This window comes from Antrostomus carolinensis, unplaced genomic scaffold (genome assembly GCF_000700745.2).
Source record: "Antrostomus carolinensis isolate BGI_N321 unplaced genomic scaffold, ASM70074v2 scaffold18063, whole genome shotgun sequence".
Lineage (NCBI taxonomy): Eukaryota > Metazoa > Chordata > Aves > Caprimulgiformes > Caprimulgidae > Antrostomus > Antrostomus carolinensis.
In genome coordinates, this window is record NW_010303392.1 from 47,275 (window position 1) to 72,665 (window position 25,391).

The following is a 25,391-nucleotide window of genomic DNA, read 5'->3' on the forward strand; positions in this document are numbered from 1 at the left end:
TCATATCTTCATAATAATCAATGATATAAAAACTCGATTTTCTGAGTGCTATGGATATGCCAACTAAAGGACATGTCTGCCAACAGATGTCATTATTTTTTTCATTATGAAAAACAAGTTTTCTTACTGTAGTAACACTTTTGTCTTGTTTTTCTTTGAGAAAGGCACAGGCCAACACTCTGAAGCTCTTCACTTGAGCAGTCATCCTTTGTGCAAGCTTTCCGGACGTCAGAGAAAAGTCACATTGGAAAGAAACTTTTAAGGCAGGGGCATCAGCACTGGTCAAATTAGCAACAAATACAATTTCTGGATCCATGATCACTGCTTTTACTGTCATATTTGGCCGTACAGATATTTCTGTGAAAATAAGTTAAAAAAACCCTTGAATATAAAAAGTTTGAAAGCATTATTATGTACGCAATACCTAAACCATGCATAAAAAATGTTACATAATTTTAAAGGTACATATTTAACAAATAATGTCTCAGTTTTTACAGTAATACTTCGCTGAAACTGAATCCACAGTGTCCAGAAATCTGCAGCAAACTGGTGATAAGTTTTGTTTTTAAGAAACAGTTTCAATACTGTAAAAAGCCAGTACTAGCTCTATACATTGTAGTCAATGGCTCTACAAAGCCAAGTTGGAAATAGTTATCTTCTGGCTCAATACCTAAAGTAACTAAACTTCTTTAGAGTGAAGACTTACTAATTGAAACAGAATTAGAAATATACAATTTGTTGTCTGAATATTCACTTAGTCTCCAAACAGAAGGAGAAAATCATGCTACATTTATCTCTGTTAAAAGCAAGACTCTCTAACCTAGTGATGGATCAAATAAGTTTGATTCTCAATGACAGGCAGTATAGTGGTGTGTGATCCTCCTGCACTAGGACTTGTTAAATGGGTTTCTCACGCCTAACACTGTAAATAAGGGAATATCACAACTATGTGATGGAACAGTTGCCAAGCTGGGGCTCAGTGCACTACAGCAAAGGCAAAGAAAGGCAGCTATCATGGGTTGCAGCCAGCAACACATTTTGGGTAGTTCTGAGCAGCCCCTGTGTCATTTTTCTGGAGTGTGTACCATCCCTCCCTCATCACAGGGTCTCGTGCATATCTCCAACAAGTGAAGAGGAGAGGAAGTGAACTACTGACATCACTAGGGCAATTCACAAAACTTAAGACTCACTCCTAGCTCTCCGCCAAGTTTCCCAAAAGAAAGGGAGGGCTGTTGGGAACCAGCTAGACAACACAACCCACAGATTAGGTCTGATCACAACTCAGGCAAGCCTAGCAATCACTAAAAACCAAGCAAAAACAAAACAAAACAAAAAACCAGTCACCTCAGAAACTGCCCTTCTCACCCTTGTTTCATGCTTTATCTTCAGTCTTCAATCAAAAAGAGGACAGCTGGACATCAAAGACTTAAGTTTTGCATAACTGAACTGAAATAATAACCTACAGTTTCAAAATACATAACTTGCAGAAGCAAGGGTAAGACATTCCTCAACACTCACCTTCAAAGAGTAGGCTGTTTGGTTTTTGGGGGTTTTTTTTACTTCCTGAATTACTACCTACATGGTGCTTTTTACCCAAAGGATGCTTCCTTTGCAATATTACATAGGTAAAAATCCTGTTTAGCAGCAGTGATTTTTAGTATTGAGCTCTGCTGGAGGGCACAACTCCACTACAAGTCGTTTTAGAACTACTACTACTACTTACAACAATATATGGTATCAGTGGCCAATTTACACATTGTGAAGAATAAATTCATTTCTTAAGTCTGATAGCAATATAGCCTATTGAAAACTTTAGGATTATTTATTTTCAGTATTAAGTCTGTGAAGGATGGGAGTGAGGATGGGGGAGGGAAAACAGTTTTACAGACCTGTTTCTGGCTTGGATTTCCCAGAAGCAACATGCTTTAATTGGAACTGTGCAGATCTTTCAGTTGAGGATGCTGGCATTGAGTTTATGAAAAAATCTGCTACTGTCAACAAAAACTCCATACTGGCACATATGTACAGTTTGTCAAGGACAGCAACGACTTCAGTTCCATTTTTATCCTGCTTGTAGCTTATATCTATCATAGAACTATCATTTGTGTCATCCTTCTTGTCTATCATTCTGGAAGACAAGTTTAATAAGAAATATTTCAAACATCGCAACACATAGATCTAGAAAAACAGGGATGTGTAAGTAGTGCCATTTTTTTCTCCCTGTACCATTTATAAAAAAGAATTACAACATAAGCAATCAGTGTTTCCTCTAGAAATAAGAAGGCATAGACTTCTCTTAGAAGATTAATTTCAATTTAAAATTTGTTTTGGAACTACATACACTGCGTGTAACAATCAGACTAAAGTTCCAGCGCACAGAACTCTCTAGATGAGGCTGGTTGCTCTCTACTCAACTGTTATATACAGCTTATTGTAATACTCAAACCTCTCCAGTATTTTTTGTTTCTTTGTTTTGGCTAACCTGGGAAATCAACATATAAAAGAATAAACTTGCTTAACATTATTAAAATTACATTATTCATTGCTTTAGTGCACAGTATGACAGGCAACAGCTGACAGTCCTACTAAGTTTTACCAATCCCACGTAAAGCGAAGTATGGAAGAAGGAAACAGTCTTCCTCACAAATTGCATGGAGTTTTTTCATTTCTGATGCACTCAAACTTACCTTGCAGTCACATTCTGAATTCCTTCTCTGAGATCATCCAGGGTACATGTCTTGAGTTTAATATTAATATCCATTGAGCCATCTGAAAAAATCTTCCCTGATGACGCCATGAGATGCAGCCGGAGTTCGCCAAGGCGTAATTTGTCAGTATGCAGTGAAAGCAGAGACTTCTACACAATGAGAAACAGTACGACTAGTTATCACAGAACAAAGTAATAAGCACACTTCCCTTACTGCTAGCCATGTGCATTTTGATCCACAGATTAAAGGATATGATTAGCCTGTTGCTGTCATCAGTCCTCCAATCATACAAATTAGTCCAAGAAACCGAGAAAACAGAAAAAACAGGTTGGGTAGTTTCAACACGTGTTGTTTTTTCAACACATTTCTAGTGGTTGCTCAGAATGCACGACCAAAGGATAATCCTGAACTCTGTATCTCCTACCAGAGGATCCCTTCACTCCCATCACACTAACTCATTTACAACCAGGACCTCAGCAACAAACAGAAATAATATGAAGAAGAAATTAAAATAAAATGCCATTACAATGTGTTTCTTCCCTGTGATGCTCATTTCACAAGAAATTTTTAAAATTATACATCCCTCATACAAAAAGCACCACAAATTCCTGCATTATAGTTATTTTAAGTACAACGGTACCATACCTTCACTATATACCAAGACTTATAAAGCAAGCACCTTCACCTCTGGACAAAGCATATTAAGTCATGAAAACAAGGCAACATTGCACATCTTTCTCTTCTGTCTTCAGTACAGGAAGGATGTTCATTATTGCTCACAGTCAAGAATATGCAAGAGAAGTATGGGCCATATACACCTTCGATTTGCTTACTAACTATATAGGCACCATGCATAGAACTAGCATCATCTAGGCTAGCAACTCCTGCTTTTCAAATTTTCATTTTTTATTTTAGATAACTGGAATCAAGGCTTGAATGATCAAATCAAATAGTGGGTGGTTTTGGTTGTGTTTTTTTTTTCTTTTTGGTTGGGTTTTTGGGTTTGTTGAGGGGTTTTTTTGGTTGGTTGGTTCTGGGGGTTTTTTTAAGTGTGATTTTTAGAAATGCACTTACGTCCTTCAAATTAAGGACATTCTCTACCCATAAAACCTCAAAGTTCCAGCATAAATTACATAAGCACTATAAGGCAAGCATTACAAGGCCAACACAACTGACAAAACTCTGGTTTACTATTCTGAGTTCTGTTCATGTGAGAAGCCTAAGTTCCCCACCCCATCTGTATGGTAAAAGCTTTGTCACAAACCTGATTCATATCACTATTGTAGAGATTTACTGAAAGTGACTCAAAATTAAAGTCAAATTTAAGTGTTGTATAACATTCCGCAGAAGACTGCACTGTAGAAACATTTTTTTGTCCAAAAGCAAGAAGAGGACCTGTCAGTGAAAAGAAAATATTTTTACATTTCTTTAGAACAGTGAGCTTGGGGTTGTTCTTTTGTTGGTGGTTTGATTTTTTTGTTGTGTTTTTTTTTGGTTGGTTGGTTGGTTGGGGTTTTTTGTGGTTTTGGGTTTGGTTTTGATTTTGTTTTTTAATTAAGATCAGAAAGTCACAAAAAGATGAAAACCTCTAAATCTGGAAGACTACTCAGAAAAATTAGCACTTTTATTTACTCAATATCAATTTGTTCTACTCAATGCATGCTAAAGTTACCTAGCACAGAGTGGTTTAAGAACCTTAAAAAAAGTTGTCATTAATTTATTTTCTGTAGTTCTCCTTCCATTAAAATGGATGAAGAACTACAGAAAGTACTAAGACTGCTCAAAGAGTTTGCCCTACTCTTCTTTCAAGTTTCTTCTCATAGTAGAGCAGTTCAACTATTGGTTGAACAGTAATTGTTCTGACGTTAAGAATGTTGTTTTGGACAAAAAAAGATTTTGTCAAAGCATTAACAGTATTTCATCCAGAGACATATGCTGTTTACATTAATACACTATTTGAATACTAATAATATCCTTGATCATTATAATTATGCATTAACATGCTAGGGTAGTTGGTTTGGCTTTTTTCTTTTTTAAACTACCAGCAACTTATAAGTCATTGATATAGACTGAAGAATACCATCCTATAAAAGATGAATCTCAAAAAATGCACTACAAAAACTTTTGACCAACAGCCCACATACATTCTCATGTATAACTTTTCATGTATGCAATGCATACGTAACGATTAAGAAAAATAATTTATTTACACGCATTTAAATGCTTCAGATAAAGATGATGTTTGAATTTGCAAATAGTCCCATGCCTAAATATATTCAGCTTTTGAATTGAACATACCCTCACAGAAATCTGATTCATTTGGATCCTTCCTTTTTTTAAGTATCTGCATATCTTCAATGTTCTGTGGCACAGTATTTGGCTGGGAAGAAGTCCCTCCAAGGTTTTCAAGTAAAATTTTCATAACAACAGTTAGATCTTCTTCACTGAGTGCAATCTGGGAAGAGATAAACATACAACTTCATTTTTGGTGACACTATATCTTTCTAAAATAGAACTCTATCAATAGCATGCAAATGTTGAGAAGAAACAGCATGCTGCTTCCATCATAAACAAGCTGTCTAGCTAAAATGATCCTGGCCAAAACACCCCAAACAATTTAACTATTTTTTCTAAAACACTGTTTGTTACTTTTTATGAACAGGATTTACAACAATAACTAACACTCTGTATGATAAATACTTTCAAGTCTTGTAAAGGCTCTTTGCCTGCTAAAACTATGAGTAATTGATGATCATAAACACTTCTTAATAAATCAGTAATCCAGAAACATCTCTGGATTTACATTGTAGATTTACATTGTAAGCACTAAAGCAACTGTCATTCAGTAGGCCTTTAAGAGTTAATGAATCCAAATCCATTCATAACATAACACGATCATGAAAAAAATAAGCAGTAATAAGTGACAAAATGCAGTCACTTAGCCCATAATACATAGTATTAGAATACTTTCTCTACATTTAATTTTTTTAACTGGTACTCCTTCAATAACTTACTCCTCTGAGCTTTAGCAGTGCTACATTTGGCCACAGCACAGATAAAGGAATCAAATAGGGCTCATGAACAACTAAAAGGCCCTTCAGTTCATTTTTACCCACTTAAATCCACATCATTAATGTAAGAAAAGAGGAAGTAAAGCCCTCCCTCTGCAAAGATATCAACCATAATTTTGAACTGTTGTATACTAGAGAGCCCAATCTACTCTTCTAATTTCTAATAAATCTACTAAACACTCAAATAACTTGAATATTACAGATTAAACAAATTAAAATCTTAAATCTAGATTTTAAATGCTAACTCAACAGGCAACCTCAACAACTATACTGACTGCTGAGTCAAAGGATAGCTCCAACAGACCTCCAGAAAAATAAAAATAGGTTTTATTCCATTTGTATGCAGCTACACCAAAACTATTCATCAAACAATATCAAAACTCTAACAGACCTATGAACTGGACAATCAAGCTGGAAGTCTTTTAATATTCTGTAAAGAATACAAATTGCAACAAGTTTACAAGCTCCTTAACTAGGCTAAATACTATTCTTAGAGCATAACAGAATATATGTAACATTTGATGTAGCTCTGATTTGCCATGATATTACCTGCATTGGTTTTAGGTCTCCTTTGATACCAATCATTGGTGTTTCATGATACCAAGCTGCTGATAAATTTCTCTGGACCAGTAAAGTCAAACTCACAGGGCACAGAATTTCGGAATCTGGTTGAGAATCTGTGGATATAACACACCTACAAAAGACAGTGGAAGCAGCAGAGAAAAATATTTAGTAGTTGCAGAATACCAAATAAAATACTAATCTAGCAGAATTATTGATCTATTTTTTTTTTAAATTAATAACAATGTGTGCTTACGTGCACTTACGCCCAGGTACACACTTAAGATGAACTCAGTTACTGTCCTATCATTCCTTTCTTTCCAATAATTTTTAGGTATTGTGGACATGTTTCCCTATCTAAAAGCACTCAAACTTAAGGTTTTTTGGGGGATCACAGGGGGTGGTTTGTTGGTTTTAGTATGTTTTCATTGTCTATCACCTTTAAATAATAGAACAGTGCTGCATACAGAACATGGACCTGTTTTCTTTACGAACATTTTTCAACTCGGAAGAAAACTCCATGTATACCTTGATAATTTCAAATGAGTTAGCTGCACATCCATGTTGTCAATGACTGGAGGAAGAGAAGATTCATCTGAAGGAACCAGCTTGAATTCATTCTGAACTCTGATTAAGCCAAGATCAGCTACCAAAGCATTATATGAAGTTGAAGATTCAGGAACAACTATAACTGGAGCTTTCAAGTTGACATCCATTAAGAGGCGGAAGCTCTTTTTAGCAAAGTCTTTCATGCTGGAAGCAGCCATTTCTGCTGCTTGGACAGTGACTGCAGTCAGGGTTTCTTGTGCCGTTTGGAAATTGTTTAGAAAGTTCTATTAATAGGTAGTGAAAAAAGTAAGAGTTCTATGAGAGCAAATAAGCCTTGCAAAAAAGGCAAGCCCCAGGCAAAATGTAAAAAAATAGTACAGCTGTGACAGAAATGCAAAACTTTTAATTCAACCATGCAAGTTTCAGAAGAGAAAAAGGTTAAAATCACGCACCAGCTAAGACATTGCTTACTTATTTAATTTTTAAGATATTATTAAAGCTATCAACTCATTACTTTGACATCTCTTTGTTTTGACATCTTTTTCCTTATTTATCATTCTTCTATAAAACAGTGCAACTAAAGTGACACTTCTTCAGCAAAACATTTCTATATGCTTGTACCTCAGCTCACCACAAGGTACAGCTCACAAAGAGCTGATTACATGTTATTTTATTAAAAAACTTTTCATGCCAAGCAAAGAACTGAAACTAATATCTTACCAAGAGAGACATAAAGAATTTATGTAGATAAATTATTTGGATGCAGCCCACTTTCAGAGACATTTTACCATCCACCCTTGACATATCAGTGTAGGCTTCCCCTGCAGTAGCATCTGGATAAAGTGACATGTGAAATCTAAACACTTCATCTCCCATTATGGAGACAGCCTAGAAGATTAAGTCCATATAGTTAATACTCCCAGGCAGCAATCTGTGATAGAATTATTGCTTAAGCTATCAAACAAGAAATATTTCCACAAAAAGATCAACTGCAACTTATCAGCAATAATTGGACACATGTACACCAGGCAAAAAAGGAAACAGAGTCAGCTATTTTATAGTAGGTCTCTCCTCATTTGGTTATCTATAGTCCATTTCATATTTAAACCATGCTACTCAATTAAACACATCAATGCAAACATTATTAAAAAGAGTTAAATATTGAATGGAACCATGTTTTGCTTTCCTGAGGTAAAGGAAATTAACCAATGAAATTTTGCTTAGTATATGGTACATTACATCATATGTAGTATTACACAACACAGTAAATCGACTGCAGTACTCATTAAATAATTTAAAGAATTAGTTCTTTTTGACTGTTTACAATCTGCACAGAACATCACCTTTTTATGGATTGTTTTTGGATCAACATTTGTGATTACAATGTCCTCAAGTCTGGAGAACACTTCAATCTTTTTAGTTTTCATAGCTACAGATGCATCCATTCCTGATTTGAGACAAAAGGAAAAAGATAATAAATGCACTTAAATTGCTAAGTAAAGACTTTTTTAAAAAGCATTATTTATTACTAAACACAAAGATAAGAACAGCTTAGACTCCAGCATTCTACTATGTAACAACCAATGCTAAGCCCAAGACAGAAGTCGTGACCTTGTTACCTGTGACAAATTTGCCAGCATATATTGACTCTAAGACTAGAACAAAAATTCCCAACACCATCTAGCTACTGAACGGCAGCTTGTGTTATTTATAACACAGTGCCTTCAATTCCTTTAATTTTACTCCACTTAGAAATTAATTGACTTCTTTTTCCAAGTCAAACATTTCCTTCCCTCGCAGGTATTTTGGCTATTAAAACACATCACCGCAATCATATCATATAATCAAAATGTATTCAAACATATGTTACAGAGACATCTACAGCACACAGACTAGCCATTCAGAAGTGAGTGAATGGAGGGGAACAACATTTCTTGCTACAACCAACCAACCTAATATTTAAATAAAACCCCCTTACCTTGTATTCTAATGTCTGCAATGCTACAGGTCTGATCACACACTGTAATACTGAACGCATTTAGCTTTGCAGTGAGTTTTAATTCACAGACATCATCATGGGCTGCATTACTAGACACTAGATAGGACATAAGAGACATACAAGAACTTCTTTATAAGTTAATTTTTTTAAACAAAAGTTAGATTATTTATTTTGTACATATATGAACTATTCAAAAAGCAACCTGTAGTTAATCCCTAAAAGTTACTGCTAATTATTAGTCAAGACATGAAATAAGTCTTATTAACAGTTTTCTTCTGGCACAAGAACAGTCTCCAACTAACATAGGCAAACAGTAATCCAGGTGATGGTTTTTCTCCTCATTAATATCTAGTTTTCATGCAACAGTATGCTGAATACAGTGTGACATTCATTATTTGAAACACTATCTCACTTTGCAAAACATTCCCTTCTGTATCGAGTAGCAAGGCCAATTTAGGCATATTAGGTGAAAAGTTTCTGTAACAAAATCGAAGGTCCTGCACAACACCAGATATAACAGCCAGCCACTGTAAACTCAATCTCAATAGATTTAGGATTAGAAAACCTAGAATTTCCCAAACAACACTACAAACAAGAATCAACCACACAGGACCTGATAAAACATTCTTAAGGAGCCTCTATACAAAAACTCATACTATTTCAAGGTTACAGATACTAATGATTAAAATAAGCACAACACCCTTCAGTTCAGAACTTCTCTTTGCTTCCCCAGGGCTCAAGAATGTTTCTTTTCAGCAATGTAAGCACTCTTTAGAGCCTTCAGATTGTAAAGCAACAAAGTTGTGACACTGATGCTTTGGAAAGGCTTTGGTGCTGTTCACCGCAACATCATTTATTCAACTTTATTATAGAAGTCAGACCACTACCTATGAAAAAGTTATCTTGAGTAAGGAGAATTTGTAAAATTGAGCAACAGTAAAAATATCTGTGGTTGTTGTTTTTTTTTTTAAAAACGAGATTACCTTCTTCCCACATACAGTTGTGCATGTCCTGTTTCTCCACCAAACAGACTGCAATGCTGTCACCTGAAATGGTATTCTTTGGAGCCAAAGGCTAGATGCTGTTAAACAAGTACGGCCTTTCTAACACTGCATTACCTGGTCTAAGAGTACTTCCTTTTTCTTGTTCTTTTATTTGAAGCTTGTGCTGTGATGCTTTATCAGTACTGGGAAGACCACCTGATGGAACACTACATGTGAGAAAACTCAGGATGGAAAGCAAAGCCTCTGTGTGAAGTACTATATCCAAAGACGAAAAGATGACCTAAAATGAGGGCAAGGAGACAAAGTAACATCGCTATTTAGTAGCAGCCTATTGCATAACAAGTTAGAGCTACTGTCATAGAATAGAGTAAAGCTGTCTTGCTTAATTCACAAGTATCTCATTGTTTTATCTCCTTCAAATTAACACCACATAAACCCCATAACAGATGAGGGAGCTATGGAATGGAAGCTTAAAACAGCTACAGAGGAACTGGGCCAATCTAAAAACTGATGCATCATGTGGTTATGCTTTTTCAGTAAGCTCTCTTAGTTCTGTTGAACACTTTGGTTGACATCTTCAGAACAGTGTATAGAGATATTTTAGTAAGTATTATACAACAAAATAACAAGATTCAAAATTTTCAATCAGGACAGAAAGCAAGTAAGTAGCAACTACTCTAGTCAATATTACTTAGTGAAATCTAGCATCAGCTAGCTAACATATCCCTGCCCAAAGCAACTCTTGGCAAATGCTGGTTTTACTGATACATTAAGGGATGTCAGCTTTCTTGACTCTAAAATAGTCCAGTCACTTCAAATTCCACATATGGCTGTCAAGAAGCAGGCTCCACACCACGACTACTTTAAAGGAAACATTTCAAAAGCAAAATGACCTGCTTACTTCAGAAGTCACTGAAACCATGGAAAACTACATATGTTTTCCAAGTTGTTTTCAGCAGAAGTAAAAAAAGGACTGATTGAACACAAGACCTCTGAAAATGCTTGCTTGACATTTCACCTCACATCTCAATATCACTGTTGCAAACTTTCAAGCTCTGAAACACAAGGCTTTCGTTTGATATGCTGCTAAACTTATCACTCCAGAAATAAAACACATTACACAGACCTCAGTTAGAAATATGTCCTTATAAATTTAACTAGCAAAAAACAGACAGCTTCTAGTAAAAAAAAAAAAAAACCCCACACTAAATACTTCCGTAAAAAAAAAAAAAAAAAAAAAAAAAACCAACAACAACACCTTATTTTTTTCCTCCTGGATTTCTCTTTAAAGTAAATATAAAACAGTAAGCTTTAATAACAAAAGAGTCAGAGTTTTGGTGTGGTTTGTTTTTTCCCCCCCCTCTTCAGTGAGAAGAGAAAAAATGGGCAATTAACAATTTTACACAGCTGTTACTATTTGAGAAGCTTAAAAAAAAGAAATTGGATACATCCAGTACTTACATTGATGTTTTGCTTGGTGCTTCCATAAGTACTAACAAAATCTGGTCCATCAGCATCAGCCTAAAGGAAAACAAAAAAGCCCAAGTCATTCTCTTTTGAATTAACCAAATTCATTAAGTGAATTAATTAAGTTTACCACACACACACACATAAGGATTGCAAAAGAAAACAAAGGAAAGTGATGCAGCCTGAAGAAACAAGTTCTCCAAACAAAGCACATGATCAAGGTAACCAGAATGGGGTACTTGCCATGTGGTGTTTTATAGCATATATTCTGTGAAAGTTTAACTGGACAGTTACAAAATTTTCTCTTACGTAGGGTCTATTTAAACTGGATCAATTATGCTTAGTACTTGGTCAGAACAAATTAACAAATTAAGATGTTTTTCTCTACAAAAATTATATCACCATAGATAGAGTATAAGTAGTGCACTGCTTCTAAAACCTATCAGATTCCCAAGTATTTGTGCAGTTTTTTTAACAGTGGGGTTTTTTGGGTTTTTTTGGTTTGGGTTTTTTTGGTTGGTTTTTTTTTTTGGTAATAAAAGCTCAAGAACTTTAGCTACCAACATATCACTCCTCAAATGCTAGTTTTACCACCTGTAGAGAGCCACCTATCACTTACATAGGCAAAGACTATCTCACTTATTAAGTTTCACAAAGGTACTAATTTGTATTGTTCACAGAGAAGAACACATACAAACATGAAGCAAGCACTATATGGAAGCAGTGGAGAGTAAAATGTTGAAAAACAGGTATTTGGGAGAAGACCTAGATTTGCTTCAGATACAAATCCTACAGGTTTTAAAACAAGCAAAAAAAAAAATCTAACACGGGCTAAGTATGGAAGCCTTAATTTATTCCCCATATAATTTTAGTTAAAATATATTGAAACCTTAATGTATTCCATTTTCAGAAGATGTCCATCTGTCTCACTTGAAGAATTAATAATGCAAAGAGGATCTCCATTTGAGTCTGCAAATAAAGAAATGAAACAGTAAAATATTTCCACTCACAAGTTTTACTCCATCTATAGAATACCTTGATGCTAATTCTCAATTATATACTAATTATATACTGCAGATTAAGTATTATCTTGTAAAATGCTGTTTAACTTTTTTTTTTTTTTAATTCAACTAGTCAAAATTAACTTATCTTGGTCCTGAAAGAAGATTCAAAATTGTAAAGTTATTTGCATTCCTATCTTTATTTTTTTCTATTCAAAACCACACTTCTCTATTTTGAATGCATGGCTATTTCAGTTATTTCTTCAACATTACTTTGAATTGTTACCTGACCCATCAAGGAACATGCTGAATTTCCAGTGCTGGCAGAACTGTTCATAAAGCATAGATACAGAAGCTCATCAAAACACTCTGAACAAATGGAATAGTTCTCAAGAACGACCATTCCTACTCAAAGTAGGCAACTAACTCAAATAAATTAACTCAAGCTAACTCTAGCAACAGGAGTAAAACTTGGTGTCAAGTAAAACAGATTAATTGAATCTAAATTGCACAGGACAGCATCATTAACTGAATTTGGCATGTAACCTCCTACCCTTTTTCCCCCCACCCCCAATAATTATTATTATTTTTGACCATTCTATCCTCTTGCATACACTGTATTGACTGCACACCAGTTTTCTAGAAGACTTACCCTTTATTTCAATGCATCTCATAATAATTTTTTTCAGATATGCTGCTGCAGTCAATTCATGATTTCTAATTTTGGTTTCAGTTCCAAGCTGTAGCACAGTTAGAATATGTAATTGATATCTCTTCTTCTGTACCTGCTTCATCAAGGTTATTACAACCTTGAACATGGAAAGGGAAATAAGAGCACTATTTCAGTAAACAGTCCAAATATTATAGCATGCAGTTATAGCTTGGCATTATGTTCTTAGCTAAGCTTCAAAAGTAGTATTCATCTAAACAGTTTGCCTTTTTACAAAGAGAACCTGCAATGCCAGTTTGTTAAAGATTCCCCTCCACCCTGCTCTGTCGCCGAAGTTGTCAAAGGGACTAGTGCTAAGCGTTGGATAACTACATGCTGTTTGTTGACAGGTACCTCATCAGTCAATTGCAACTGAAAAAACTGCAAAAACTGAGAAAACCCAAAACCTGGGATGGTATCAACTTGCTACCTGTCCACATTTCAGCTGTAGGACAAATATTTCTAATGCCCTTAAAACTAGGTTTTCTCATATTATTTCTTATCACGCATGCAGAAAGTTTCCCTGGTGGCTGCACACAGGAGGAAGTTTCTAGTCTTTGAATGCAACTCTCACTCAGTAATAGAATAGTTCTGGGTTTGAAGGTGGGGTTTTTTTCTGTCTAAAAAAAACAGGAACCCAGATTTTGTATTGTACAAAAAACACCCACAGACATTTAGTGAAACCAAAAACCCAAACACACCCAAACAAACAAACCCTAAAGTAGCCTACATACTTAAGCCATATGGCCTGTCTCTTGAAAAAATGAAGGGCCACAGTGGGCTCTTCACATGCAAATATCACAGACATCTTCAGAGAAAAAACATGCTCAGATGATTTCTTATGCACAATTATCTTTGTTAATTGATCATTTGTGAATTTTCCGAGTACTTCGCCTACAACCTAACCTTCAGACCTAGTATCTCTAAGGGAAAAATACCAGTTCTAGCTTAACTATTTCAGCTGGTTTGTTACTAAGAGAACCATATGCAGCGTTATGAAGGATTAAGGCTATGTGAGTGCAGAATACCTACAAGAAGTCTAGTTTTCCCTTTTAGATGTACCATGCATGTTAAATATTCTATAAATCAAATCTCACATAATACAGACAAAAGAAAACAGCTAAAGAAACAGCTGAAGAATCTGAGTTCTGGGATTTTTTTTGTTTTCTTTTTGTTGGTATGTACCATCTTCTTTAAACAGTTAAAGTGGGTTTTATAGCCCACTACTAAGAAATAGATCTGAGTACTGGATTCAGTAACAATAAATTTTACAGATGTATGCATACCTCTTTGATTTCAAAATTAAGTAGCATATTGATTACTTCTTCATTTAATGTTCTTTTTCTCTTTTCAGACAGCATTTCTTCTGGAACTTTCTTATCCTGCATCAAGGCTGATTTCTCCATTTCTTTGGTTTTAGCTGAAGCGTTCAATGAACTGGTTAACTTTTGAAATCGCCACCATTTGTTTAGCTCAAGAAACATATCCAATTCTTTTATTCATTTAGATGGTTTACATTCACCTTGGATAAGCTAATAACATTTCGTCAAGCAGAGCCTTTAACTTCAGAGCAGGCAAAGGAAATAGAAACATGTTCTGGCAACAAGACAATTCTGACATCTCAATACCTTGCTAGTTCTGTGACAATTTAGCTAACACAGTTACCAAATTGTCTTGTAACATTTCCGCTTTTTTTTTTTAAGTATTAAAGTATAAACATTGTCCTTGCAAAACTGAGAAGATTTTATCACTTATACACCATAATCTCAGATCTAAGCTTGCTTTCCAGATAACAAATGCTTTTCATTATTCCTGAAAGCTAATACACTTAATATTCATGACAAACAAATTCCATCTCTGACCTTCCTTTTGCAGTACTGATTTTGCATGAGTTTGTTTTTCTTCTGCTTCACCAAGGTTTTCCGTCAACACTTTGAGAAAGACATTCAAATCCTCTTGACTTAACACAACCTACAAAATTGCAGATTGCAGTTCTCAGGAAAAACATTTTTCTTTAAACTTATCACTAGCTAGCAAAGCAGAACAATGTTCTCTGGCAGGAGTGCTTATTTGTAGGTATTTTGTCAGCAGCACCATCTCTTAAATAACACAATGAAATTCTTTTAACCGTTTATTGTTAAAGGATTAAGACATTAAAGAAGGTTATGATTTCTAAAACTGTATCTATATATTGCAGCCTTTATTCAGTGTACCTATACTTTTAATACTTTCCTGTAAATGACATGCTACTTGATGATATTTTAATTTCAGTTTCACCCAAGATGTACCTGGTATTTTCTTTCACTGTATATAAACTGCCATGAAAAACAACTAACTTGAAATCATTCAAAGGAGATAAGTTATGAAGCTGGACTTAGTAATGCAAATATTTGCACAATTTTAAATTCCTCTCAAGAAGATGCCGTTATTTGAAAAAAAAAAAAAAAAAAAAAAAAGGGCAAAAAAAAGCACCATTTTTCAGCAACTTTACGCAGAAAACTGGTCACAAAAACATTTCATTTAAGTTGGTCCTGCCTTATGGCAGGGAATAAACAAGACTCCTTGACATCCCTTTCAGTTTTCTCTTTTCTTTCTCTCAGTTTAACAAAAAACCACAGCAGTTCAACACTTTCAAACCTCTACATTCACAATGGTAAGTGAAACCCTGTTGACATCCCTGAATCTAACTCCACAGCTACTAAAAATTTGCAGCTTGTTACACATTTGTGTCCAGAAATAACATAAATGTTAGTCTTACATTAAATATTATCATGAGCTTCTCAACACCTTCTATTCACAAGACTTACATTCATTGTATCCAGATATCCTGTGATCTCCAGTACTGGTAATTTCTGGAACCAAGCAGCAGACAGATTTCGTTTCACAGACAGGCTTAAATTAATAGGGTGAAGTATCTGAATGTCTGAATGCGACAAATCTGTCTCCATAGTGGTCCTTAAAACAAAAGGGGAAAAAAAAAAACAAAAACCAACAAAAAAAAAACCACAGGGTAAGGAATTTAGAAGTCACAGGTTACGTTTTCAAAGTAACATCTTAAAATCTCAAATGTAATAAATATCTCCTGAGGATTAAAGAGCTTCCTAAGCAGAAGAGTACCTTATTTTACTGATTTATTTGCTCTTAAGATAACAGGTTAGTATTTTAACACCAAATATTTGACACTGCCACCAACCATTGTTTATATAATACCCTATAGAGTGTTAACGTTACCAATTAGCATTACTTAGTAAAGTGGACTTTACCTAGATAGTTTCAGTTTTGTTAGCTGCACATCCATTTTGTCAATGACTGGAGGGAGTGAACTGTCTTCTGGAGACACCAGGCTAAACTGGTTCTGAACCTTAATCAAGCCAAGATCTATCACTACAGCACTGGGGGAAACTGAAGACTGAGGAATGACTATAACTGGTGCTTTCAAGTGAATGTCCATTGCCAGTCGAAAACTCCTTTGAGCCAAGTCTTTTACACTGGTAGCAGCCTTTTCTGCAGCTTGGACTGTAGCAGCACTCAGTGCCTCCTTAGCTGTCTGAAAGTTGTTCAAGAAGGTCTAGAATAAGCAGTTGAAGAGAGAGGAGAAATGTTTGTAAACAGTTTGGGGGATTTTTTAAATCTAAATTACTCTCTCATTTTACAGCATCAACCACAACCAACATCAACCGCCAATCATACTACCTACCGTGTTAAATTTTCCCTGGGAAAGGACAACCAACATACCTTCTGTCATGACCTCTAACAGAGGGTAAAAGAAATCTACTAATCAGTACAATCCACTCATTTTAAACTTTTTCTTCCTTTATTAGCTACAGGATTCCTTCATCTCATTAGCTTTTGGGGACACATTAGTTTTTAGAGCCCCTCTTTGCCCCCAGAGAATGCTAATTCCTAGTAAAGCCAGTACTGAATGACAGAAAGCCCACTACTGCTTTATTGAAAAAGCCAACCTTAGGATACTTGACAAAGGTACTGATATTTGCAGAGATTAATTTGCAGTCCCCATAGCATCTAACCTTGCAGTAAGCTTTGCCTTCTTATGTTAGCTCAGATACGCTTGCAATGAACTCAGGTTTTTAACTCAGGGTGGAGAGGGCAGTGAACACAAAACCCCCAAAATACCTTAAAAGCACCAAGCTTTCCTCTATTTCTAAAGCAAAGCAAAGGTTTCCTAAGCAAAGGATTCACTTCCCATTGTGTTAGTTTTCTGAAATTCAAATCAGTTAAAGCTTACTTATCAAAGATTTTTTAAAGTACACACGAAAAATTAAGCCTATCCTTTCTCTTTCAGAACTTGAGTTATCACTTGTACTACAGACACAAAGAAGGAAGACTAATTTGAGAATGCAGCAGAAACATATGAAGGAAGAAAAGACTTACCAGAAGAGACATGAGAAATTTGTGAAGGTATACTATTTGAATACAGCCTACTTTCAAAGATACGGTACCATCCACTTTCGACATGTCAGTGTAGGCTTCTCCCTCAGTAGCAAAAGGATCTAATGCCAGATTGAAACTGAAAACTTCATCTCCTACTATAGACACAGCCTAGAAAGAGAGAAATAGTACCCATCAGCAGCTTCTAAAAAGGTACTTATATCATCAGCCTATCAGATGTACAAGTTAGATTTTTTTTTTGACATCCATTCTTCTAATATAAAAACTATGCTTTACCATGTATCTTATTTGAAAAGAGGTATTGATAACAAATCAAATACTTCAAAAAGAGTGGAATAAGAATATGTATTACATTTCACTTTTATCCAAACAAAACAAACCATGAATCAAGTAAAACTTGAAATATTGTAGTTGAGTACTTTTTTATGGAGGGTTCTTGAATCAACATCTGTGACAACTATGTCTTTAAGTCGGGCAAAGAATACAGTGTGACCTGGCTGAAGGAGAAGAGATGAGTCAAGACCTGTAAAGTATAAAGAAAAACAGTAGTATTGCATCACAGAAGTAACACTTCTTTTTAGGGTGGGGACACACAACACCAGTAGGGGAGGTGAGAAAAGTTACAGAAATTATACTTTGCACTAAACAATTATTTTGTTAATAGTTTGCTAAATTCAACCAAGAATTTTAAAAACCCGCAAAAAATACCTAAACACACTTGATTCTTTCCTCTGTTTCCAAATGAAGTAAGTCAGTTACCACATCCCTCGCTGAAGGGACTGTAAATTAAAGAGTTCTATTTGATCCAAGGCATTTTAGTCTCCCTGTATCCAAATCACAATAATTAGAATACCTCAACTACCGTAACTTCTTCAAAATTTAAAAAAAAAAAAAAAAGAAAAAAAAAGTTCTGGAAATAAGAGACTTTTTGCATTTTATCCATCAGACAAAGAAGATAAGTGTATCTTCTAGAGTTCAAACCCAAATCCGTACACTATGCTGTTACCAAGCTTTGAGAATGTGACCATCCTACAGCTTTGAACAAAACAAAAAAAGAAATTTCTAATACAGATACTGTATCTGTACTCCCATTATCAAATCATCTCTGGAAAGCAATGAGCTACTATTTGTACAAAAATATTCTAATAATAATCCATCTCTTAATAACTGTGCTACTAAGTTAGTTTAATAAGATTTTCTATCAAAAAAGATGTTACTACACTGTATTTGAATACAGTACTTCTGCATACAAAATCTTGTGTGCATCAAATACATTGTATGAATTAGAGATGGGCACAAGCAAGAGACTTTTTATGAACTGTATTACATATTCTTGTATATCATATATTCTTAAATATTCATACTAAGAGGGGGGTTTGGCAGCTATTAGGATGGCAGCTATAGCCAAACTCGGAAATGAATTTTCACACCTTCTCATGGAACTGATAGTCCCTATGAGTAGTACAAAAGAATAAAGAAAACAAAACCAAAACAAGGAACCCGAACAAACCCTAAGAGTTCAAAACCAAAGAAAACCGTTTTAAGATTTTTTTTTTAAATCCTAAACAATTCAGATATAACAGAAAAATATCCGAAGTCTAGTACAACATGAAAATCCATCCATAATCAAACTCCTTCAAAACACAAGCCTGATTTCCTGAAGAATAACATATCATGCTTTTCTAGCTGGAGGCCAAAGATTATAAAAGACTAGAAAACTGACTTTGAAAACAATACCACAAGCCCTGTTTGTACAGTTAACAATTAAAAAAAAAAAAAATGCTGAAAGTTTACGCCTTAAATATCTTTTAGTTCAATTATTAGCAGTTGCTCTGAAACTAAACTACTAGAAGCTACTACAAAGAATTTAATACCTTGTATCTTGATCTCTGCAATATTCTTTTTTTCATCACAAATATTTAAACAGAATGCATCCAGCTTGGCAAAAAGCTTGAAGTCAAAGACATTCTTATCGTTGGAAGGTCTAGCCACTAGAAATGAGAAAGAGCAGGATTTTCAAGGTACATATAAATTCATATTTTCACTTAAACCCACGTAAATATTTGAGGGCTGTTTTGGTCTAGGGGTTTTTTTGGCATTCAGATGACTTAGTTTTGTTTCCTACAGTTTCTTCCATCACCACTATCATGATTAAGTCTGTAACATCTCATCTTAGAGCAAGAATTCTTCCTCTCAAGACAACTCTATTGATAAAACTTGTCAGCATGTGCTTGTAATTCTATGTCTGATATTACTCCCATCTAGTGATGGCTCTTCATTGGAATAATTTTACTTTTTCAAAATGAAGGGCAATTGCTGGGTTAAGAGAAAATAAATTGTACAACTTATTTTTAATATTAAGTCAATAACTCAATAGCACCACAGTAGTGGTTTTTGCAGGTTATCTAACATTTCCTAATGTAGGAACTTTTCTCTTAAACGTCAAGCTTATAATGAATGGCAAACCTTGGAAGCCTTTTTCAGGCAGCCAAACCCCAGGTTTTACAAGAGCAAGCGTTAAGACTGGGGAGAATAAGGCAAAGTCATGCACAAGTGTCAGAAACTATCTATGGGGGAAAACCAGAAGCCATCAGACCTCACTGATGGTCTGCACCTTCGCTAACCAAGAGTAGCAAAACATTAATCCAAGAGCTCAAATATTTATGAGCTTTGTTAAACTGCACACAGCAGCAGCTTCTTTATCAGCCAGCAGATTCAAATGCAGGCCATTTGAAATAGTGATTCTGAACATTCTTCACTAGACACCTCATTTCCAAATCACCTGATGCTCAAGTTTTGCACTTAGTATTAAAGACAGCGCAGCTGTCTCCCTCTGAGCCTATTTTGATATAAATTCATTTTTTGTCTCAGTGCTACAGGAATAGCACAATCCTCATTAGGCTAGCAAAGGAGTCAACTACTTCTATGAAAGCATATTTAAATTGTCTAGATCAATAACACAGCATAATCAAAGTACTATTTATCCCCTTAATTTTACCATGAATGCTAAGATCATACTGCTCTGAGTCCTCTAAGCTCGCAGAAATCTCCTTTACTCAAATTCAAATCTATCTGTGAAATGGCAATGAAATACAAGTACAGAAAGCTCACCTGAAGACCATTTATAATCATAATCATAGTTTCATTTATTATTTTTTTAAATCAGTCCTCCAGCCTGGTGAGCCACAGTCACGAGTTTTCATCTTCACCCCAAACTACAAAGCTAATCAGGTTCCTCCAGATTTGATCATTTTGCCAGCTTGCAACACATCCTTTCAGCATCATTTTGACAAACATAACTGTACCTTTCTTCAATCTAGTGTCATGTTCTTGCTTTTTGTCTTTATTTGGTGTGTCTTCACTACTTTTGCTGCCTGAAGGACTAACAGCTGTCAGAAAACTGACAGAAGACATAAGGGCCTCTGTATGCAGTAGAAGGTTCAATGATGAAAAAGCTACCTGTTGAAAAAATGAGATTCCATATAACAAAAAAAATAACTTGCAAGAGTGGGACTGAGGTGCAAAACCACACAATGGAATATAACAACTTCTTAGAAACAGAGAAGCTGCATGTGTTACTAGCAACAGATTATAAAGGAAAAAAGTTTTCCAAAAAGCTTTTTCATAAAGGAAAAAAGCTTTCTACTTTTTTTGGGGAAAAGTGGTAAACGTAGAAAATAAGAAAACCGAACAACAACCCAACAGCTGTAACTGTTAACCTAGAACCTTCTCAGTACAAAGCAAAGTGATAAAAATTTTATTTAGAAGCATTAAATGAGTTAAAAACTTATTGTGGAAAACTGCATTAAATAAGCAGAAAACTTAATTATATGACTAAGAGAGATACACCTGGAGTAAGGTAGCCTTAATCTCAAGATTCAGTATTCTCAAGCAATATGCTCTGTCAAACTCAGACTTGCTCTTGAATACTCCTGCAATAACACAGTACTACATGAACAGATAAGTGACAGGTGGCTGCCCCTTAGATACTTGGTATAAAGGTATTTCGCAGCAATCCACTAAGGGAGTTCAAAAGGTGAATAAGTGCCTGCTGTGGCATTTAGTAAAAATTATCCACCTGAATGGGCTTGAAACTGGAAAAAGAGCCCAAATGCAATTCTTCCAGTCACAGAAGTCCCACTGAAGAGTTGCAAGGCAACACCTGATGATGTATAGAAAGCTGACATCAGCACTATCCCATAGTGTGAAGTCAGTCAACTCGATATGTATATCCACCTCAGTAGCATTGGAGTAGAACTGTCATCCTCTGCTGCAGCTTCAGGAATCTTTTCTTGGCAAAAAGATTCCAGTATTAACTAGAGTTACCTGATGAAATCTAGATACTCTAAAACTATTAGGTGGCAAGTGAAATATTTCCATCTTCATACCAAAAAATGGCAGGCAAAATAAAGCTATAAATTCTAAAGGGACAGAAGCACCTATAAGAAAACTGACAACCCCTTGTAGTAGATTTCTAGAATTCCCCAAGACACTGTTTTTCCTTAGATTGAAAGTTCCAACTCAAAAATACACCATTAGTACAATGGTCAGAACTTAAGAAGTTAGGTATTTGCCGTCTAAAACCATTTCCTTATGTTGCAATAATTTTTAAGAGTTCAAATTCTCATTCTAGAGTGTATGACAAAAGCGATTGACAGGGAAATGCAGCATCGCAAGAAGCTCCCGAGTCAAATTTCAGAGTGAAGAATTAGAACATGCTCCACCTTCCCCTGAAAAAACAAAAACAAATAAAAAAACAAACAAACAAAAAAAACCAAACAAAAACCCCCAAACAAACAAACAAAAAAAGAAACCAAACAAACCCCACTCATAAATGGATCTAGGCTTCATAGTAAATTTCGCCAGAGTGCTGATTGCGTGGCACTCATAATACAGATTATTTGACGGGAAAGGGAAAGACTTCCAGACCTCACTACATTTCCCTATACTGTGCATTTAAACTTCATGATCTCATACACATGAGAAAATGCATTCTTACGTTATTCTGAATTTTAGCCACATCAGCTAGCTAGACAGACTTTTGTCATAGTTAAGAAACAGACTAACATATTGCTCTTATATTAAGTTCTGTAAAAACTTCCAAGTACATTTTAACTCTTTAAATCTCCCTGCTGCAAGGCCAGGGAGGGTGGGGAAACAGGAAAGCAAAAAAATCCTTATTGATTCCTCCCTTTTAAGCAAGCAAACCAAAAGAAAATAAGCAATAAAATCTGCAAGCACTCACTTGAATCATCTGTTCAGTGTTGTCAAAAATTGTCTGAAAGTGTGGCCCATTTCTGTCAGCCTGAAAATAATCATTTGTATGAAGGTTAATATTAATTCCAACCAGTCACTGTGCTCTTCAGAAGATAAAAAAAAAAAAAATCACTAGCATTGAACAGTAGGTTTAAGACATTATACTGTATAAAATAGATTTTAAAATAAATTTCAAAAGCTTTACATGTACCTTGACATATTCCACCTTCAGAAGGTCTAAGCCAAGTTTATCTGAGGAACTAATTAGATGAATGGGAGCTTTTTTACCTGAAATACATAAGAATTAGGGCAATTTCTGTTCTTTCAGAAATTAAAGAATTTGTGCCTTGAAGTTAGGGATTAACTTTCAACACCTTTTGTTAAAATACACTGCACCACCACATACAAATTACTGGTTTCTTTGTAAAGTCCAAAATGGCAAGTCTGTACCCCTTTTCCATCCAAAGATTGAGCAATAAGCTATTTATTTATCTAACAACCACTACAGTGGGTGTCTAGAGCTTATCAACTGTACCAGTGAGACAAGCACTGCCAATGGACAGTTGCATACTAAGTACTGTAACCGGAAAACCAGAACAACATTTGGATTTCAGTGAGCACAAGAGACAGGAGAGACACAGTTTCAGACTAATTGATATATACACATACACACACACACACACTAGTGTACTTCTCTTCCATTGCTTATTACCTCCAATTTCATAGTAATCCAAGCTTATTTTCTTTAAATAAGATACAGCTGCTAAATTATAGGTTCTGACAGTAGCTTCTGTCCCAAGATGCATTACATCAAATACAAGTACTGTTTCCTCAGTTTTCTTTTGCCTGGTGAGTTCTACTAAAACCTAGATGAGCAAGAAATACAGTTATAATATTTTTTCGCATGTAGTGTTCTCACCATTCAAAACAAAAAAAAAAAAAAAAAAAAAAGCACAAAATCAATGCCTTGCCTGCTTTACTTGAAGTATTATTTTTATTATAGAGTTACAGTGTAAAAATAGAAAAAAAAAGTGGTTGTTTGATGGTGAGAGATATAAATATCACAGAAATATTTTGGGATTTGCTCTTTGGAAGTGATCTGCCTGGGTATTTACTTTGTTCTTCCAGTGCAAATTTCCCAATCCACACCCCCAAAATATGACTTGGTACTATTATTTTCTACCAAAAATACTCCCATGAGGGCCTTTTTTGGTGATTTTTTTTTTTAATACATAGACGTACTTAACCTGTGTGTGTTTTATTTATATACATACTATATATATAAAAAAATAACTTATACACATATCATATATAAATAACTCATATATAGAAATATGTATGCATATACATGTCTATTTTCTTGTTTGGTGGCTACGTTTTTGCATCCACTAAATCTGGAGAACAGTGGTAATAGAATACTGGATTTTTTAAAAAATATTATTTATGTAGAAGGTAGAAATAGAATTAAAGAGACATACCTCTTTAATTTCAAACTTCAACTGAAGATCTGTCAGTTCCTCTTTAGAAGGCTCCTTATTTCTTACTTCATCTCCTTTAATTAGTGACCTGTCAGCTGGTTCAGAACTTTCCTCAAAATCAAAATACTCTTCTTCAGAGTCTACAGAAGAGAAGTGACTTCCTCCTTAGTAAACTTTTTCCAGAAACAGGGGTAAATATCCCACCCTCTCTTTCCCACTCCTGTGGGATCTTAGACTGTATAAGCAGTTTAAACCTAATCTGACAAAGTATACTTTTTACATATATACTGCTTTCTTACCCATCGGATGAAAGGTGAAGAAAATTAAAGCCCTATTAAGGAAAGCACTAGAGTTTAGCTGTATCATTAGACATTCAAGAACACATATAAGAAAAAACAGTTATAAAGCTCCAGGAAACAAATTTCACTATAGGAAAGTTCTTCTCTAGAATAGCCACAGAAGTAAATGCTCAAATCCACAGTGTTAATACAGTAATTTGCCATTTGTTATTTTGCTTCTGCATTTTCAGAAAAAGGGGAGCTTTGCTAATGCAAAACAATCAGGACAGTACATGTGATGTTTGTAACAGCCTATTTTTGCCACATGATGGCTGCTTAATGCAAATGTACACGTCCTTTAGAGATGTTATTAACCTTTTATCTGTTTTTTTGATATAAGTCAATTCTGAAATAACATGTTCCTCAATGTGGTCTGCTAAAAAGGTGTCTCATGACATCTGAATAATTAAATTGGTTTGCTAATGACGTCCTAATACAGTTATTATTAATAGCTCACATTTGAAGAGGTTGCTTATGGATAATACTAATTAATCCAAAAAAAGGGGGGTTTCGCTTTCTAAAAAAAGCAATTTTATTATTCTGAGGTAACATCAGCATCTTAATTGAATCTTCTTATGCACTTGAAGCTAGAGATTATCAATCATCCTCATCTCTACTGTTCTTATAACACATTTTAAGATCAATAGCAGCCTGCAAATGTTAGCTATTCCACAAGTTATGGCCTCTACTTTTACAAAGGCATATCTGTAGATTCTTACCTGACACTATTTCTGCTAACAACTGGGGTGTATTTAATAAGCCTTTACTAACAACAGGAATTGTGGGAATAGCTGGTACCTAGAGGGAGGGGAGGAAAAAAAAAAAAATTATTTAAAAGTT

General features: G+C 35.0%; 1 protein-coding gene across 1 annotated transcript in view; it reads right to left on the reverse strand.

Moving 5' to 3' along the window:
* Positions 1-25,391, reverse strand: part of VPS13C (vacuolar protein sorting 13 homolog C) — a gene marked incomplete at its 5' end in the record, with an annotated part of 94,782 nt that overhangs the window by 39,667 nt on the left and 29,724 nt on the right. Inside the window, 27 exons of the mRNA XM_010164081.1 lie at positions 128-357; positions 1,890-2,128; positions 2,688-2,857; positions 3,973-4,103; positions 5,007-5,163; positions 6,329-6,473; positions 6,869-7,173; positions 7,610-7,777; positions 8,233-8,336; positions 8,868-8,984; positions 10,007-10,172; positions 11,354-11,413; positions 12,249-12,328; positions 13,013-13,169; positions 14,356-14,489; positions 14,932-15,040; positions 15,877-16,024; positions 16,333-16,637; positions 17,462-17,629; positions 17,899-18,002; positions 19,354-19,470; positions 20,785-20,938; positions 22,725-22,784; positions 22,947-23,023; positions 23,448-23,601; positions 24,214-24,353; positions 25,271-25,349. Coding sequence (XP_010162383.1) covers positions 128-357; positions 1,890-2,128; positions 2,688-2,857; positions 3,973-4,103; positions 5,007-5,163; positions 6,329-6,473; positions 6,869-7,173; positions 7,610-7,777; positions 8,233-8,336; positions 8,868-8,984; positions 10,007-10,172; positions 11,354-11,413; positions 12,249-12,328; positions 13,013-13,169; positions 14,356-14,489; positions 14,932-15,040; positions 15,877-16,024; positions 16,333-16,637; positions 17,462-17,629; positions 17,899-18,002; positions 19,354-19,470; positions 20,785-20,938; positions 22,725-22,784; positions 22,947-23,023; positions 23,448-23,601; positions 24,214-24,353; positions 25,271-25,349 — 3,978 coding nt within the window. The remainder of the gene's footprint in view (positions 1-127; positions 358-1,889; positions 2,129-2,687; positions 2,858-3,972; positions 4,104-5,006; positions 5,164-6,328; positions 6,474-6,868; positions 7,174-7,609; positions 7,778-8,232; positions 8,337-8,867; positions 8,985-10,006; positions 10,173-11,353; positions 11,414-12,248; positions 12,329-13,012; positions 13,170-14,355; positions 14,490-14,931; positions 15,041-15,876; positions 16,025-16,332; positions 16,638-17,461; positions 17,630-17,898; positions 18,003-19,353; positions 19,471-20,784; positions 20,939-22,724; positions 22,785-22,946; positions 23,024-23,447; positions 23,602-24,213; positions 24,354-25,270; positions 25,350-25,391) is intronic.